The 18,578-nt window shown below is 36.5% G+C and overlaps 1 protein-coding gene across 4 annotated transcripts in view; it reads right to left on the bottom strand.

The window, feature by feature from the left end:
* Positions 1–14,668: 14,668 nt before the first annotated feature.
* The window catches only part of LOC137174530 (sodium/potassium/calcium exchanger 2-like), a 46,070-nt gene continuing 42,160 nt past the window's right edge, over positions 14,669–18,578 (bottom strand). For all 4 annotated transcript variants that reach the window (XM_067579886.1, XM_067579883.1, XM_067579884.1 and 1 more), the window contains one exon: positions 14,669–16,907. In XM_067579886.1, coding sequence (XP_067435987.1) covers positions 16,658–16,907 — 250 coding nt within the window. In that variant the 3' untranslated portion in view covers positions 14,669–16,657. The remainder of the gene's footprint in view (positions 16,908–18,578) is intronic.

Here is an 18,578-nt window from a genome sequence, read left to right as displayed (position 1 = left end):
AACTAGTAAGACCTGGTACCAAATTATAGTGGTGTAAAAAGATCCCTCTGAAATGAAGTGGGGTAACAGTTTAAAATAGTAAAAAGTGAACACTCAGGTGAAGTACAAGAACCTCAAAATTGTCCCTAAGTACAGCACTAAAACCACCACTGGATAAGAGGTTAGCTGTCATATTTCACACATTTTCTTTATTTTTTAGGGGAATTTTTTTTTTTTCTCACAATTTTCAGTCCTGTAGTTGTCATTTTTTCATAATATTTTGCCACCATTATGATAATTGCGACACATGATAGGCTCCCTGTACACTAAAATATGATTCAAGAAAACAGAGTTAGACAATATGGAGAGATATAAATATCATGAAATGAATAACAGTTTGTCCAGTATCTAATTTTATCACGTTATGGCACATACATGTAAAAATAAAATGATTAAACTGACGTTGCATCCACTTTTCTGCATTACATGAAGATAAAAAACTAATTTTGCCAGTTTTTAACCACCATTTTCTTTAGAATTATGAATTTAGTCAGCACAATTTAGTAATGTAACACTATATGGTCATATCATCATGATATGAGTCCACTGAAAGTTGATAGATGATAAAATTGAATTATTGCACAACCCTAATGCACAACAATGAACACACACACACACACACATATAGACATGCCATTTTTGTGGCTGCTTTAAAATACTTCTGTAAGTGTAACTGAAATCCTTACGGATACAGTATGCACCAGATTCAAAATGACCAAAATAAGCAAAAATAAACCCAAAACATGACAAAGAGCACAACACTTCCTGAGCATAGTTTGACATGACGAGTTTTTTTAAACAATCTTGTCAGCTCTCTATGAGTTTTTGCTGCAAAGGGGAGAGAAAGATGGCAGTTTGATGGCATAGCAGGGCTTTCAACTCATCAGCTATGCCAACATCTTGCCTTCCTTCCTGGACCCATGTTCAAGTACAGTTTGGATGACACAGTCCATTCACAAATCCAGGCGCAGGCTCATCTTCATCCAAGAGAGCTAGGGTGAAAAAATCCAAATATTGTTGAGATAACAGACTTCTAAAAGTGGCTTAACCATCGAGCCAAATAGACCCACAGGCTTGTGGTTGAAGATTACTTAAGATTGTGTGATTTAACACTATTCAGAGTTCAATAACTGAACAAATACACAGTTCTGTTTAAAAAATATATGATGTTAGGTTACAACAATGAGAAGAAAATCCTCATCCAGATGTCAATTGGGCAAGAAAAGTTGGGAAACGTAGGGTACACAAAGAGGCTCCCACCGTCCAAGACGATCAGAATGCAAACAAACCGAGAGAAAGCAAACACATTTAGTGGATGGAAGTAAAACATTGTAGGCCGATTGCCTCCCGCTTGCCTTTGCCTAATGGTCATCATCACACCTACCTGTAGAGGTGTGTTTAACAGGGATTCCCATATCCACATCTCCTTCGGCCGTTGTCCTAGATCCATTGCGTCTTGGCATCAAGCGTCAGCAGAGTAAAAAAGTAGACTGAGGGGTGGAAGAGATAAGTCTGCCTTCCGCCGCCCACTTCTGTGGCAGGCAGTGTCAGTGCATGACTATCGCAGTTTACGGTGCGGTATCAGGGTTGGTGGGGCAGGTCTGGCGTGGCTTCCTGCACCTTTGGGCGCTGACGAGGAATCCCATTAGCCTAGTTTGAAAGAATACCCGTTTCCCGAACAAATCTGCACAAACCTATCAGAACTGATGGCTCTCCCAAAATCCCCAAGTAATCCCATGATGAAATTATGTAATAGCTTTGTAAAATGTATAAATAGCCCATAGATATGTCTTAATAACCTACAGATACAATCAAATCACTTCTGAATACTATATTATGTTCTTATAAGGACATTATATATGGACTAGTTACCATAGGTAATAGGTCATTTAAATTGTTGCTAAAGGAACTATTGGAATTATATTTACCATGCAATTCTCAATAGGAATAGTATATACACACAGACACACACACAAATATATATATGTATATATGCACAGACAAGAAGCCAAAATGTTCCAGTCCCACTTTACCAGAAATCTGACTTAGTTGCTGATCCACACACAAAATAAACCATGACTGTAAGTTTCTGGTTCATTAATGAATCACAGAATGATTCAAAAACTGTCTAGACCAGAAGTTGCTGGCTATCCAGGACAGGAAACCCCTCTAACGTTCGGCATCATTTTATGAGAAAACTTTTTATTTCCCTTAATTGATTATTACCTGTTCCATGCAAACACACAGGGTTTCGATGTTGCTGAGTGCCATTTATTGCGAAGCATAATTAATTATTTTTTCTCTGACTTACAGCTATTATACATAACTGATTCATGCTGGTGAACAGTCACCAGCTGGGAGGAAGAATATCTTGCCCTCACACTATCCAGGTTCACTGCATGTGGAGCTGATGATATTTTTGCTTCCTCAGTTTCCATTTTGGGAAAAAAAAGTTCATCATGGACACTACTCGGACTGTTACAGGCCATTTTAAATTCAGAATGTCCTGTGATTAAACATTAAGGGTACACATCTAAGATGATGAACAAGACATAATTCTTTCTTTTCAAATAATTTGACAATCCTACAGTTGACTTAAGCACCTTTGGCATTAATGACTCACTTCCTTAGGTGTCGACACTAGCCACACCTGTCAACTCCCACAGAGCAAATATGTTACAGTAAAAAGACAATTACAGGACCTGACAGGGTTAATGTTTCCATTACGTACAGTAAGCATTTGTTTATCATGGTTACCACATTGTAAATATAAATTATAGGTTATAATCAATGTGAAGAATTTAAATTTGGTTGTCATTCAAACAGATCAGCCCATTAAGGTGAGGACTCTCCTTTCTGAGAACACCTGCCAAGAAAGCAGCAGACCAACATGGAACCTGCACAAAAACAATATTATAATAGGCTAAGAACTATGGGCATTGCAAAATCAATATCTGCCAATACAAGATCTGGCTTTCATGCAGATCTCAAATGCTGTGACTGAAAAAACAGCATTCAGAAATCCTTCACGCTGACAGTTAAATGTCATCAGGAGATCTTTAGCAGTCAGATGTTTTTCAAACAATGATCTTAAAAGAAACCTGATATTAGAATAATACATTAAAGTAATGCCCAGCCAAGAACTCCATTAATGTTCCCATGATGATAAGAAAAGGCAGGAACGTCTGAAGCAATATAATGACTGAATCAACAAAATACAAGTTACTCATAAAGTACATTAGACAAATATTGTAAACACACAACCATGCCTGTGCAGGACACCCCTGGATTCAGGTGCTTGTGACTTTGCTGCAGGGCGAGTGTAAAGGTGTGTCTGGTTTTGATTATGCATAAATCAAAGGTCTCAGACTTGTACACGTGAACTACCTATTTGACCTATTTTAAACATTGAAATACATGTATGTAGCATGGGCTAATGCCACATACAGCATTTGTAGCCTAAGTTAGTTTACTATTACACTATTTCAGTTCACTATTACATCCAACCCTAACAGTGTGGGTCCTGCCACTATGTGCTGTGACTTGCAAACACAGTCTCTGAAAAACTCAAGCCATTCTTGGCCGGACTCCACCACAGCTGACACTTCTACTTATTCTGCAAGCTGTTTAACGATGGCACTCCTCAATGTCATTGTTATTGATATTATAAGTTCTCACAGGCTTGATTGTATTCTCCTTACTGAGACTTGGCTTGATGAAACTAGTAGCAAACGATGATTGAAGCATCACCATCTAATTTTTCATTTTCACACTGTACCAGGTCTAATAAGAAGGGTGGTGTTGCTACTATTTTTTTCAGATATTTTATCATGTAAAAGCGTCTTAGCTCTTACATGTATTTAGCTGTGGTCATCAGATCTGTATATCAAGGTCTAGTGCTCACAGTTTACTGCCCTCCAAAGCTTAAAAAAGGCTTCATATCTGAATTTGGTGAGTTTTTATCTGAAATTACTGTTGAGTATGGCTCAATTCTTAATTCTGGTGATTTTAACATTCATATTGATAACACCGCAGACCATTTTGCTAATCAGTTTAATGACATGTTATCAACTTTTGAGTTCATACAGCACACTGCCTACTCATAATCAGAGTCACACTCTTGACCTGGTTATTTCTATAGGCCTTAATACTCCAAAGTACACTCTAGACGTTGAAATTTCAGATCACTTTTGTATTTTTTTTTCATTGTTGCTTGGCTATCCAAACATAAAGCTGGTTTAAAATTTGTCAAAAGACACTCCATGTGTGTAGACGCATCTGATAGGTTTATCACTAGATATACTTTCCTTATACTATACTGTACTTTACTCTTCTATTAGGTGTACTTGGTCACATTCTGATTTTAATTTGCCTTCCTTGTCTTTGTGTGACAGTATGGTCAATAATTAACTTTTCAGTGACACAAATTGTAGATAACATTGTACCTGTTAAACTAAGTTTATTTGTGGTAGAACAAAAGCACCTTGGATGAATGTGGAGAGAGCGAGGGCTCTAAAAAGAACCTGTCGCAAATCTGAGTTCAAGTGGTGTTAAACCAAATTTTAGGTTGATTATAATGTCTATAAGGACCTGCTCAGTGAATATAACAAAAAAATGAAAAATCTAGACAGTACTACTTTTCTCAAATTATTACTGAAAAGTTTCTGTTTTGTACAATTGATAAATTGGTTAACCCTCTTAGACAAATACCTGCTGAGCTCCACTCTTCAGAGAAATGTGATGAATTTGTCTTATACTTTAAATACAAAATTTCTGGTGGGTGTGACCTCTCTTCTTCCACAGTCTTAACTCAGTGCCGTGTTGCCCACACTCTGTCCAACTTCGCTCTTATTCACTGTAGTGAACTACAAGAAGTGGTGTAGCAGTTATGTTCTGCAACATGTGCTTTTGACCCAATGACTACTAAGTTGTTCAAAAATGTTTTCAGCTGTTTAGTAGATGATGTCCTTGAGATTGTTAATGCCTCCCTACTTCCCCACAGATCATGCTATTATAACACCATTGTTGAAAAAGAGTAATCTTGATCCAATCTCAAACCTTCCATTCCTGGGAAAAATTCTTGAAAATGTTTTATACCAACAATTACACGTGTCTGTCACCTTACAATTTGTTGGACGTTTACCAGGTTGGTTTTAGAGTAAAGAAACTGCCCTGGTCAGAATTAGTTGCAACCATAAAGTCTCTATTCTTGTATTTCTTGACCTCAGTGCAGCCTTCGACACTGTTGACCATATAATTCTTCGTCAATGCCCAGAATACTGTTTAGGCCTTAGAGGCACAGTTCTTAATTGGCTGTCTTCCTATCTTACTGGAAGATATTTTTCTGTTTCTATTGGCAACTTTGAATCAGTTGAAGTCGGCTTTCCATTCGGAGTCCCTCAAGGGTCAATTCTTGGTCCACTGCTATTTAATTTGTATATGCTCCCACTTGGGTCCACCATTCAGCAATACAATATTTCAATATCACTCCTATGCTGATAACAGACAGTTACACATATCTGTGTCTGCCAACAACCTTAGCCTAGTGAGTGACCTCATCCAATGCATTGCAGATATCAAATATTGGATGGCCACAATTGTTTTTACAGCTAAATGAGGACAAAACAGAGATTCTTTCAGTAGGTCCCAAGGCTTTGAGACACCAGATTCACTCTTTGTTAACTCCCCTGTCAGTAAAACCTTGTGAGCATGCCAAAAACTTGGTGGTGTGTGACTTTGGATGCTGATTTATCTAAAATCTCTGAGACTTCCTTTTATAATCTCAGAAATATATCTAAAGTTAGATCCTTCCTGTCACAGTCAGACTCTGAAAAACTGGTTCATGCATTTATTTCTAATGAACTTACTTACTGTAATGTACTTTTTGCTGGACTGGCAAAGCAAGCGCTTAATAAACTCCAGCTCATTCAGAATGCTGCAGCCAGAGTATTAACCAAAACCAAAAGGTTTGAAGACATCACTCCTATTTTAACTTCTCTACACTGGCTCCCAGTAAAACAAAGATTTGATTTTAAAATATTTATTATTGTTTTTAAATCTATGAATGGCTTAGCTCCTATGTTGTTGACATGCTCACTGAGTATACACCGGACAGATCCCTTAGATCATCAATCAAAGGTCTCCTCACTATACCTGGAATAAATTCTAAATCAGCTTATGGTGCCTTCAGTGATTATGGTATATCTTTTTTTGTAAGCTTTTAGTTAGGTTGAACGTATGTGGTTAACGGGTAAAACTTTTATTTTAGAATCAGTATTATTATTATTATTATTAATATTATTATTATTCACTTTTTAATAATACCAATAAAGTACCTTCTTATCTTATATGTTTTTATACATGTAATACCTTCTTATTTTATATGTTCTTATCTTATATGTTTTTGTCATGTATGATCTTTGCCTTTGCCTTGTCTTTTTTCTTTTTCTTTGTCTTTTACCTTGAAGCACAGGCTCCGTCTGTTGTATGACAGGTATATAAATAAACTTGACTTGACTTGACTTGACTTGACTGGTTTGCAGCGCCCATCCCCAGATGGGCGTTTATGCAAATACACAAAACTCAAAAATATATATATACAAAACATAACAAAACACAAACAGTGACACAATAAAATAGCCATAAACCTCAATGATAAGCACCACATCATTCATGACTACAGAAATGATGCCTTTTTAAAAGCTCTTTCAACATGAGTTGATAACGTTCTTATTTATGAACCATTTTAAGTTCTGTGGAAAATGAGTTCCATATATTTGCCCCTGAATAGAAAAGTCCAAAGTAGAATTTGCTAATTTTTTAAAAACACTATAGGTTTGGTGCTACACCTGGTACATTTTACACTGAAGTCCTTGACCAGAAAAGCATTAGTAAGTCTTATTTTCTCACACTAAAGGACATAGTTCTTTTTTTATGATATTTGCTTTTATTCCACTGTTTCTGACTCAGTGTAAGAGATTGTATGATTATTATTGTAAATAGCTGTGGAAGTTAAGTACTTTTACTTAAATACAATTTTGAGGTATTTTACTTGATTATTTTCATTTGATGCTACTTTATACTTTTGAGGGAGATATTACATACATAGTGCATTTATTTGGCAGCAATAGCTACTAGCATATGTTTATTGTATACATAAAACATGAGATCAGCTATTGAAATATACTGATTTCCTATTTAAGTATTTAAAATTAGCTTCAATTTGACCTGCTACAACATTATAATGTTTTATTACATGTTAATGCATCAGTAACAATAATCTAACAAATGAAATTTATGTAATTATATCCTTTTACTTGTGACGCTTTAAGTACATTTCATTAATAATACTTCTGTACTTTTTTAAAGTAAAATTTTAACTGTGTGTAATGGAGAATTTTCAGTATTATTACGTCCTCCACTACTGATTAGAACATTTGACCTTTGGTGACCTTTTCACTTAACTCTGATGCCAATTAGCATTTCTTTAATGTACCTGAAGGAATTTACATAAGAAAAGTAATATTCAAATATAATGAGCTTTTTGATGATTAGGCAATTTCTGTTCTTTCACTTGTTTTAATATGTGAGTAGTTTTACTTGTTAATGACAGAACTACTTATTGGTTTTGAAAGATCAGTTCTGATAGATTGCTTCACTTTGTCCTTATTTGGTATTATTCCACTGTTTCTGACTCAGTTAAAAATGTCACAATGACATATCAATACATGTCCACTTGTATTGGCTATTATTGTACATCATTTTCACTGTGCTGCAAACCAAAACCTCCCTCAGACGCTACTCAAGCTGAATCACACAGCCACATGTGCAGTAGTTACAATTCAGATCAACACAGACCGTCTTGTGAGTCATCAAGTCCGCTGAGGCCCTTTTTTTCAAAGAGTCATGAAAACAACTCCCCACATGAATCCCCAAAAAACAACTAAACGGGGCAGTTTTGGTGATGACTCGCCTGCGTCTGAGATATTTTGAAAGTATTCTCTCACTCTGCAGCCAGAGTCTGCCTCAAACATGCTTCACGGCTGCCATGCTCGCAACAGAAGTGAGTGTGCAGGATTTGGCCTGTAGCCTCCTCTGAGACTTTTTTTTTGCTGAGTCAAATGCAAGCACACCCTGGAACAGCGACCAGATGAAGTCACTGAGCAAAGTCTGGCCGATAGTAAGCTTACTTGCTGAACAAGCCGCCCTCGCTGCTACTAACTTTGCCCTTGGGACCATGTGGAGTTTATTAACTGCTGGTAAATGAGTTAGAAAATGAGCTGGTCTGTCAAAAATGTGAGCTGGATGAGGGAAAATCCCAACAGACTGTGCCAGGACTGCCACTGACTCACACATTTAAAAGGAATATTTTCATTCACTGATTCATTTGGTGAATCAGTGAATTTTCTTGATTATTTTAGGTTATTTAGCTTCCCGACAGCCTGTTGTATTATTTTTTCTATTTTCACCATGTGCTAGGATTATCCGTGATATGTTTGAGCTGCACTAATGAAAAATATCGTGGACATCATCCTGATATCAAGTTGCATCGCTTGATGATACAAGTCTCAAAACGTAAACATCAGTTTATCGTGTATTTACTTCTCTGAAATGACATTACCTCCTCCTAGATTCGCCTGAATTGGCTTTAACCAGAATTAACACTATCAGTGTACTTCATGCAAACAAGACAAACTCTTATATTTAGTACGTTTACTCTATATGTACAGTATATTGTATGATTCAGTTGTGTTTTAGGTGGCAAAGTATAAAAGATTATTTTTTAAAAAGAGTATGAAAGTATCCTTAAATCTTTGAAGCAGTTAAGTCCCAGTAAGGTTGAAAACCTCTTTTGCAAGTGATTGTCCAAGACAGCAGCATAAAAAACTGCAGTCAAAACAATATTGTCTGAGATTAAAAGTGTTAAAGATCAAATGATAAATAAAAAAGGGCATTTCTAAAAGTAACAGAGGTTGTAACGAGTTTGTGTGTGTGTGTGTGTGTGTGTGTGTGTGTGTGTGTGTGTGTGTGTGTTATATGTTCATATTATAGATTTTTAGATGAGAGTTATTTGATCACTACAGTTGCTATAACTACTATACAAATACAATACAATTTAAACACATGTAAATTGCAAAAAATGCTGAATTAGAAACTAAAATGAAACTCTGTTATAGCTAAAACTCTTTAGATGTTTTGTTTTGTTCAGTCACTTACAGTATCTACAGTATCACAGGTCAAAAAACATTTCAAAGGACATTGCAGGGAAAGTCCAGTTATTTCTTATTCAATCCATTCAGTTTGCTAAGTGTACTGGAGAGCACTTAAAAGTAAACTACTGAACATTTTAATACTAATTTACTACAAGTACTACTACTAATAATACTACCACCACGATCACCACCATGACTAATACTACTACTATTTTATACTATCTCTCACTTCTTAGATTTTCTTGTATTTATTTCAAGCACTTACTTTCCTAACTGTCTCTTTCCTTAAATACACAACAAATCTGTGTATTTTCACCGAAATCAAAAGTAGAGACAACAAGTTTTAAGTGAAACATAAACATATCAGTAACAGAAAATAAAAGTATCTTTTTCAAAAATCCAGATTTATTTCCACTGAGAAAACATTAATACTACACAACTGTATAATTATAATTACTGCACAACTCCCAGATCTTAAGAAAATAATGTAAATAAGACATAAAGGAGATGAGATCTAAAGTAGAAATAATACATTAAAACAAATGGTGGATTGCATGATGAGCAGGATGTGCAAAATGGAAGCACTGTTGGCAGAGGAGATGAAAAATATTTTGAAGAATATGTCCTTTTAAAAAACAATTCTAAAATTATTGGGAAATATTATAATTTCAATTATATTTTATGTTATTTCCTCCTGTTTTTAAAATCTCAGTCATCTTTTGACATTTGGATTGTTTCTCTCATTCACTTCATGCTTTCAATGGAGTTGCTTGTGAATGAATGATGCAGTGTGGGACAACATTTGCAGAAAAACAACTTTGGTCTGGGTTTTGAAGTGTAATTTATTTTTAAAAACATATTTTCTTTACAATTTTCTCTTCAATTTAACTTACAAAACTTATTTGGTCATGAATTTAAATTTGTTTTTGGTCCCATTGGTCCCAAGTGGAAAATTGTCATTTGGACACATACAGTTTCAGACTGTTTGTGTTTAAACTTTTACAAATTCAAAATATATTTCAGGTAATCCACTGCACTGAATAGCTCTGCCCATTAAACACATATTAAATGAATAATATAAACAAACTGTGCCTTCCAAATTGTGTGTTGGGATAAGCACACTTATATCAAGCTTTCCTTTACATAACTCCATCAGACTTACCATATTATTATGTATATCCAAAGTATCGTGTATATCCAGCACAAAGTGAAAAGAAAAAAATGCTATTTGAAACCAAGCAACATTGCAATAAAAATTAAAGAATGAAGTGTACTATCAGTAACAACGCATTAAATAAACCCTCTCCGGGGCAATGCTGAAGTCTTATCTTGAAATACACTCAACCTGGAAGTGTACATAATCACTGAAAATTACCCCGGTGATGATTCAATTTGACTCACTGCAGCAGTACACTATTGCAGTGAATGGAAATTAGTTTCCAGAGAAAGGCGCAGGGAGGCAATCACCAGGATTACAGTGAAAATCTGGGAAGAGCTGGAACAATGAGACATTCTTCTGGGGAAAGTTTGGAAATGGTGTTATGGATAATTTTGGAAGGTCTGGAAAGCCTGTAAAGAGCATGCAGTTATACTGGTTATACGGGAACCATGCTGCTCTGTGTCGCTCTGTGGGCAGACATCTTTTGTTCACAAGTCATACTGATTTCTAAAGATTAGAAGGTGTTGATGTGAGGGTACAGAAAAAAAAAAAAACATTAGCTTGAATAAGGCTGTGGGAAAGAGAAATGAACAGTAGATTAAGGAAATAATTTTTGGCAGATATTCTGCCTTCTTGTTGTAAAATGAATGATCCTTTGGTAAAAAAAAAAAAAAAAGTTGTATTCACAGATTACAATATTACAGCTGTTAGATTAGGAGCAGTAATTAATATTCATGTTGTATTGTTCAATTTATCTTCCAGGCAGCAGCTACACGAGTTAACAGGAAACCTTATGACGAATACCACAAACAATACTTTGGCATTTGCACCACCATTACAGCTTTATTAACCAGATAAGGAATCTCATACATGTCTTATCAAGTTAAGAAATACAAACCCACATGCTACTTGCTGCTTTGAGTGTCCAATTGCTGATCCCTTTTTTGGGAAACCAATATTTATCCAGAATATGTCTGTGCCTTTTTTTTTTTTTTGTCTTTTTTTGCTCCAGTGTTACACCAAAGGCATTCTTGGGTGGTCTAAGTGTCCCCAGGTTGGCCTCCAAGCCATGTAGGCCTACGGCAGGGCTCCATATTTTGAACACATGCCCCTTCTCATTTTCATTTCCAGCTGCTTTTTAAGAGTAGTCATGCAAAAACTTACAATAAACTTGATTGGTTTGTTTACAGAACAGCAGATGTTGCTATCTGCTGGCTCAAGGCCCATTCACACAGAAGGCATCCATACACTGGTTGGTTGTGTCAACTGTACCTTAAAAATCCATATCTTTATCTCACAATGCTAAATTTCCTAAGTTCTAATAGGTGGAACCAACATGGTGGACAAAGAGTGATTAGTCTGACTCATGTTTTGTCTAATTCCTGTTAAATTTTGGGAAATTTGCTTATAAACATAGAAGTGCTTGGAAAACTATGAGACATAATTCTGAGGAGAGACAAAAGTGATGATGTTACGTGGAAACCATAATTTTAGGTGGGTGGACTATCTGGGCTTCATCAAAATGATGTTGAAGTGTCAGGGTTTGAGCACAAGAGGGCACCCTATTCTACAACTACTCTTCATACATGCAGGATGGCACTAAGGAGAGGTGAAAAGAAACAAATCACTGCCATTGTTTAAAAGTGGAACATATTTTGGAGTATGGTTTTATCTTTTCTATTATGGTGCTGATTGCTATTTAAGATTCACCTCTGTCTGAAAATTCAAACAGGACAGGCTTACTTAAGAGATGTACAGGCCAGGTGTAAATCCTGAGACACATTTTTGCATGACCTAACATCCTCTACACTTTTAAAAGTGGCTTGAAATAATCTGAGGTGAGTTTATAGCTGCATGGGTTTATGTAAGTAAGAACTCATCAAGTATTGTTGCAGATGTTGCAGCATATGTCCTTGATAGGGTTACTCCAGCAATTTAGAATTAAACTTCCATAGAGTTGAGGGACTCATAAGAGACTGATTAAAAACAAAAAAATGGCCAAAATTGAGGAAGAAGAGGCCAAGACATCCTGACTTTTATTTTCTAGTATGGGTCAAGATCCCCAAACACTGGATACTACATTTCCCAAATGCATTAGAACCCCCCTGCTTCCTGAATGTTTTGTGAATGATTTTTGAGTTGTTAATGTAGGACTTCTGTAAAAAATAAAAAATAAAAAAATAAATTGTAAGTGTCAAGCCCAAATTGAAATAAACCTGATGACATCATTATGGTCATCAGCTCCCTATAGTGAAGACGGCATTATACAAGAGCTTTCACACACTGAGTAGTGTTCCTTGTGATGAGTAAACAGAACTTCATATGAAAAATTGGTGGAGTGCTCCTTTAATTCAAATATACAAATAAAATCCTTACAGGATGTTTCTAAACTGAAGATTTTTCTGAGGACACAAAAGCTGCTGATATTACTTTTTTTTATATGCAAAGTACATAATCTATCCAGATTGATAATCATTTTAATCCACCCAATTGAGCATTTATAAGTAGTTTAGAAACCATTTATAGATGGTATGTAACACACTGTAATGTTGTTGTAAGCAAATATAATCACTAACCAGCATGCTTTTCCACATGTGAAAATTTGACTTACATATGATATATACTTACACACATAAACAAAAGAGTTATAGTAAAGTTATAGTTGTTGATACATTAATAAACGCTTACTGCTTACAACTCCATTATAATGTGTTCAAATAAAATGTTACCAAAACCTTTATGCGCTACACACAAATGTATGAGCACTGACAGTGATGCAAAACCAGCAAACACATTGTTGCATATTTGAATTATCATCTTTATTTGTTTCATTATATACTTTGTGTTTTTACATAAAGAGACATATTTCTTTTACACATATAGATTATATGGTTAATTTGTATCTGTATATATGTACACCTTAAATAAATCTTACATTAACACCAAGAAAATAAAACATTTACAGTGCAAGAATGTTCATTAGTGGTCAACTTTCATGGTTGCTTACCCGAGTAAACCACTGTCAACGCCAAGCTCATGTGCTTAACCGGTTTGCCTTTTGATTTTCTCATTTTCGTTTTTTTTCTTTCACGCTCTAACACAAACACCAAGGGAACTTTGGAGAAGGAAAAATATGTTTGATGTCTTGAATTTTAGATAGTGAAGTGCACACATACAGTATGTGCATTTGACCATAGTGGTAGAGAATTGACCAAACTCAAGAACTTTTACCTGTTATAAACCAATTGTTCAAAATTTTGGAAAATGTACATACTCGCTTTCTTGTTGAGATTTAGATACTGAGATTGATACCACTACAGCCAGTAGCTGGTTAGCTTAGCTAATAAAGACTGGAAACTGCTAGCCTAGCTCTCTTCGCCACATAACCCCTGTAAAACCACAATTTTGCTTTTTGTACAGATTAAACAAATGAGACATTACATGTTAAGGCTAGCTGTGTTCCCCCTGTTTCCAGGTTTCGTGCTAAGCTAAGCTAATCAGCTGTTAGGTGTAGCTTTATATCTTCCATACAGACATGAGAGTGGTATCACTCTACTCATCTAATTTTTGTCAAGAAAGCAAATAAGTGTATTTCCCAAAATGTCAAACTATTCCTTTAGAGAGAGGGTCAAGTAGAAGGGAGAAGTGTGATCCCGTTAAGAGAGTGTGAGGGTGTTCTGGGGGAAGAATTTTACAGCAAATGTGCACAGGAGAATTTCACAGAGTCCAGGAGTCATTAGAGAGGCGTTAAATTGACTTCTCAAATCTGGTTTGTAGAAATGTTCAAGGAAATGTATATGAGAGCACACCACACACACAACAGTTTAACGTATAAGTTTGGTTTTTGCAGGGATTGTATCGCATTCCTGTGCATTTGCAACCTTTACCAAATGTCAGAAACCCTGTTGGCAGCATCAGTCCTACATTTGTTAAATCTGAGGAGGCAATATGGTATTTAAAGCCCTCGTTTTCTTCCCAGAGACTGAACAGGCATGTCTTTTGCTCAATAATACTATGATACTTAAGGGCCAACAGCATATCAATGTCCTTTTCCATCCACTATTACAAAAAAAAAAGAAAATAAATAAAAAGTAAAGTGAATAAAATACATGTTTGAACCAGTTGGTTCTTCCAAAAAAAAAAAAAAAGTTTATATTTACAAAGTAAAACCAATGAGTACTTGGTGTTTCTTTCTGAATGGATGCATAAAAGTGAACATTTATAGTTGGTCTAAGCTCAGCTGTACAGTCAGTGGGTAACCAGCCCAAATTCCTTGCATGCATTTTTCCTCACACATTCAGAGAATCTATTTACTATTATTTTACAGTTAATTCCTACTAAGCTGCTGTACAGAGGCTGTGTTGAGGTAAAGCAGGTGTTTCTGGTCAGCTCTAACAGGAAGGGGTTGTGGGAACACCGGGGTCTGCTTTAGGAGAAATGGTCACCCACTTTTTCTCACGGGGGGGTTTCGGACCACGTCAGACAGGAAGGACAGCGAGGGACAGACGCAGAGGGGGTTGGGGGGATGCGATTCTCGACGACGACACACACGGTATATTGCTGTTAAATCTGTGATTTCCACATTCTATGTAGCTTAAAGAGAGATTGTGATTATGATTTTCTATTTCCAGTACAAAACACAGATTGGTGTATATTTTTTTTCTTTGCAGTTAGTTGCAAAATACTGGTAGTATAACCTCTATTCATAGATAAATTTAAGGAATGGTCATTGTGTGATGACTTCAAATGCAGATTGCACACATGCACACAAAAGCACCTTTGATTAGAAAATAAATTGCACAAGTTTGATAGATATCATTGACCATACATGTTGACATTTTTTACATAGAGACTGAGCACTGGTTTGCTTCAAGAAGTTATGAAACATGTTGGAAAAGTATACATTTTGGTATACAACTTCGTAAATGTTGATTGGTAATATTCACCTCCAAGTGTCTTTTTTACATGCAGTTGACTCCTTGAAACTTCTACCCCAGGAGCTTGACTAGCCGGTGAGTTGAGCCCAGTTCTACTGTGAACAAAGCACTACACATTGACTAATCTAAATCAACCATGACGCTTAAACACTGTTAAGTTCTTTTCAAATGTATTATTTTGACATTGACTTCATTATGGAACTTTAAAGAGCCTAAAGTACTCATGCTTTTTTTTCAACCAGTGAAAGATATTGAAGGCTAGCATATATTTTGAGAGGCTAAACTTCAGTTAGGCTTTTTTTTCCCCCTTGCCTTTGTCAGTCGGTGCATGTGAGCATGAAAAGTTCTGTACAATCAGAACGTGTGGAAAAAAGAAAAAAGGAGGAGCAGATTGTCAAGAGGACTCTACACCAACTAATACTGCTACAGTACATCTAATGCTACTTCTATATATTTCATGAAAATTGTTTAATAACCCAAAAGTTAAAAAAAAAAAAAAAAAGAATTGTCTGAAGAGACATTCAGTGGTGAAAAATGACAACCGGCAGGGAAGAGGGGAAGCTTAAACTTGTCATTCAGACTGAGCACAGATGAATTTGCCAAAAAAAACCAAAATAAATAAATAAAGAAGTTCGTCTGCCTTAGCAAGAGTGTTTCATCCCTTGTTGAAGAGTCTTTTTGCTCAATACCATCAGACAGGAAACGTTTTGAACAAAATCTTCATCTGCACAGTCTTCCATTTCCTCATCCATAAATTTGTATTCACTCTTGGCAACAGTGTCTTAGAATCAGTCTGTTGAACTAGTGTGTGTGTGTGTGTGTGTACAAATATGCTCACAATTTCAGCTCAGCCAATGCGTTTATTATTAAGATTTGTGTTTTTTTCCCCCCAAAGTTCACAGGAGGTCATTCTCCTCAACCTACCCGGCGCAGTTTTGATTCCAGCTGATTTAGTGATACTAATGGCATGCATAATGCTTCTATATTTGGCTGATACACCTGTAACCCCCCCTCACCTGCCAATTAGATAATAATAAACAAAAATCCACTCAGGTTAGGCCTACAGTAAACCAGCCAAGCCAACGTCTTGTCTTGGTTTAACCTCTCCCCGCCACCACCTGCTTACTGAAAATATAGGTTGACTCCATATTTCTTGCAAATTTTTATATGATTTTCTTTGCCAGTTCTCCATGTTCTTCTTTTATCCCTGGGGTAAAGGATCACAAGGGTCAGGTGAGAGCGATGGCAGACAAGAAGGATGGTGGCGGTGGTAGTGGTGGTGGTGGTGACGAAGGAGAGGAAGTAGGTCCTCAGACGGACACCGGACAGATAATGACCTTGTCCTCCAGCATGACGCTGACCACCACGAAGACGAAATACAGCAAGAACATGATGAAGCCAAGCAGCTTGCTCATGCGCCACTTGCAGGCAGCGATGGAGATGATGACAAAGAGGAGCATGAGGAAGAGGAGCACGATGGCACAGAAGAGGCCGTTGGAGCTGACTTGCACTGGTTTCATGCCGCTGAAAATGGACCACAGGAGCCAGGGGAACGGCAGTCTGCAAATACACAAACACACATTACAGCATACGCTGCTGTGGGATCTAAGCTATAGTCCTTGTGCACAACTCATTTACTTTTTGTGTCTTTATTCATGTTAAAGCCTGAATTAAGTTTTTGACATTATCACCTTATAAAGTTGTTATGGCGAACTTGATAGCAAACAGTTGCTTACTTACTCATCCAGGAGAAATGTAGCAACATTAGCATTCATTTGGAGTCATGTTTCTGGCCACCTGGCAAATGTAAGTCCAATATTCACTTTCCTTTTAACTCTGTTTTGGTCTCCACCAGCTCCTGACGGAAATATCAGGCTCTTAAGCTGCTAAATTCTCCACTGTGCTCACCAGCTTTTTCGCAGAAAACAGGGGCCTGCTACAGCTGAAAATGGGGCCGATGAGAGCGGTGAGAGTGAATCAAAACAGTAAAGTTGTGGTCCATAAAAATAATTATCTGAGAGATGCTAAAACTCTGCGTAGAGCTGTGGGGAACTGCAGAGTTGAGTGATAATTCTCTGTGTATTCATCACTTCAAGTGACCCCTCTCACATGCAGTACAAGTGATAGATCATGTGATCTACTGTTAATATAAAAATACCAATTAGAGCACATTTAAGGTATCAATCTGACTAACACAAACCAAATGAAGCCCCATTGCTATGTAATATTGACAGACACCTCCATACTTCCAACACCGAATCACACCAAAAACATCTTTTGGCATAAAGGATGTCTATATATGTCTAGTTGATATTGCTACAGTTGTCTTGCAATTCGCCAGGTGTCTTACAATAAGAAGTACCCTGCCTAAATGATATTTACACCAGGCGCTGAAGGAACAAGACTAGGAGAATCATTAAGGATCCCAACCACCCAGATAACAGCCTTTTCTCTCAGCTGTGCTCGGGAAGAAGGTACCGGATACACCGGGCCAGCACTGAGAGGCTCAGCTTCTACCCTCAGGCCACTAGGATCCTAAATGAGGTCACTGCCTAAGCCCTGTTTTACTCATTTTCAAGAAAAAATATTGTCATTTGCTGGACTTAGCTTCTCAAATGTGAAAAATTGCTCACAATTTGAATAAGTAAACTTGGGTTTTGTGAAGGGGGCATATTTCACTATTTTCTGAAAAAAATAATAGTTGGTTTATATAGACAATAATAATAATCAGCAGGACCACACGGAATCTGCGCCCGCAGAATTCCAACGACACCCCCACAGATTTTCTGCATATTTTAAACCAACAGAGATGCTGCTTGTAAGTTTTATGTTTGAGTGTCATGTGTTTTGCCTTTGCCGTTTTTAGAGGTTCTCAAAAGATATTTGGTGAAGTTGAGGTCAAGGGCTTTACCAGTTATTAATTTATGTATTTGTTTGTTTATGTGTTGAAGAATTATTTTTGGGAGATGATTAATGGTTAATGTTTTCAAAAATGAATTTTTGCTCTCTCTGCTCCACATTGAACCTTGCATTTTAGTGGCCATGTGTCCTGCATTTTCCAACAAATGTTCAGAACTTTGCTTTGAACTGTTTGTAATGAAAAAAAATCTCAAATTCAATGGTTCTACTAAAATCTACTAAATATTACTTGCCTGCTTGAAGTAATTTTAAGGTTGTTTTAATGTATTATGTGTGCTTATTTTTGCTCAGAAACAATCTTTTTCATCTTAA

The sequence above is a fragment of the Thunnus thynnus genome, chromosome 22 (assembly GCF_963924715.1).
Source record: "Thunnus thynnus chromosome 22, fThuThy2.1, whole genome shotgun sequence".
NCBI lineage: Eukaryota > Metazoa > Chordata > Actinopteri > Scombriformes > Scombridae > Thunnus > Thunnus thynnus.
This window is presented reverse-complemented; position numbering and strand designations above follow the sequence as displayed.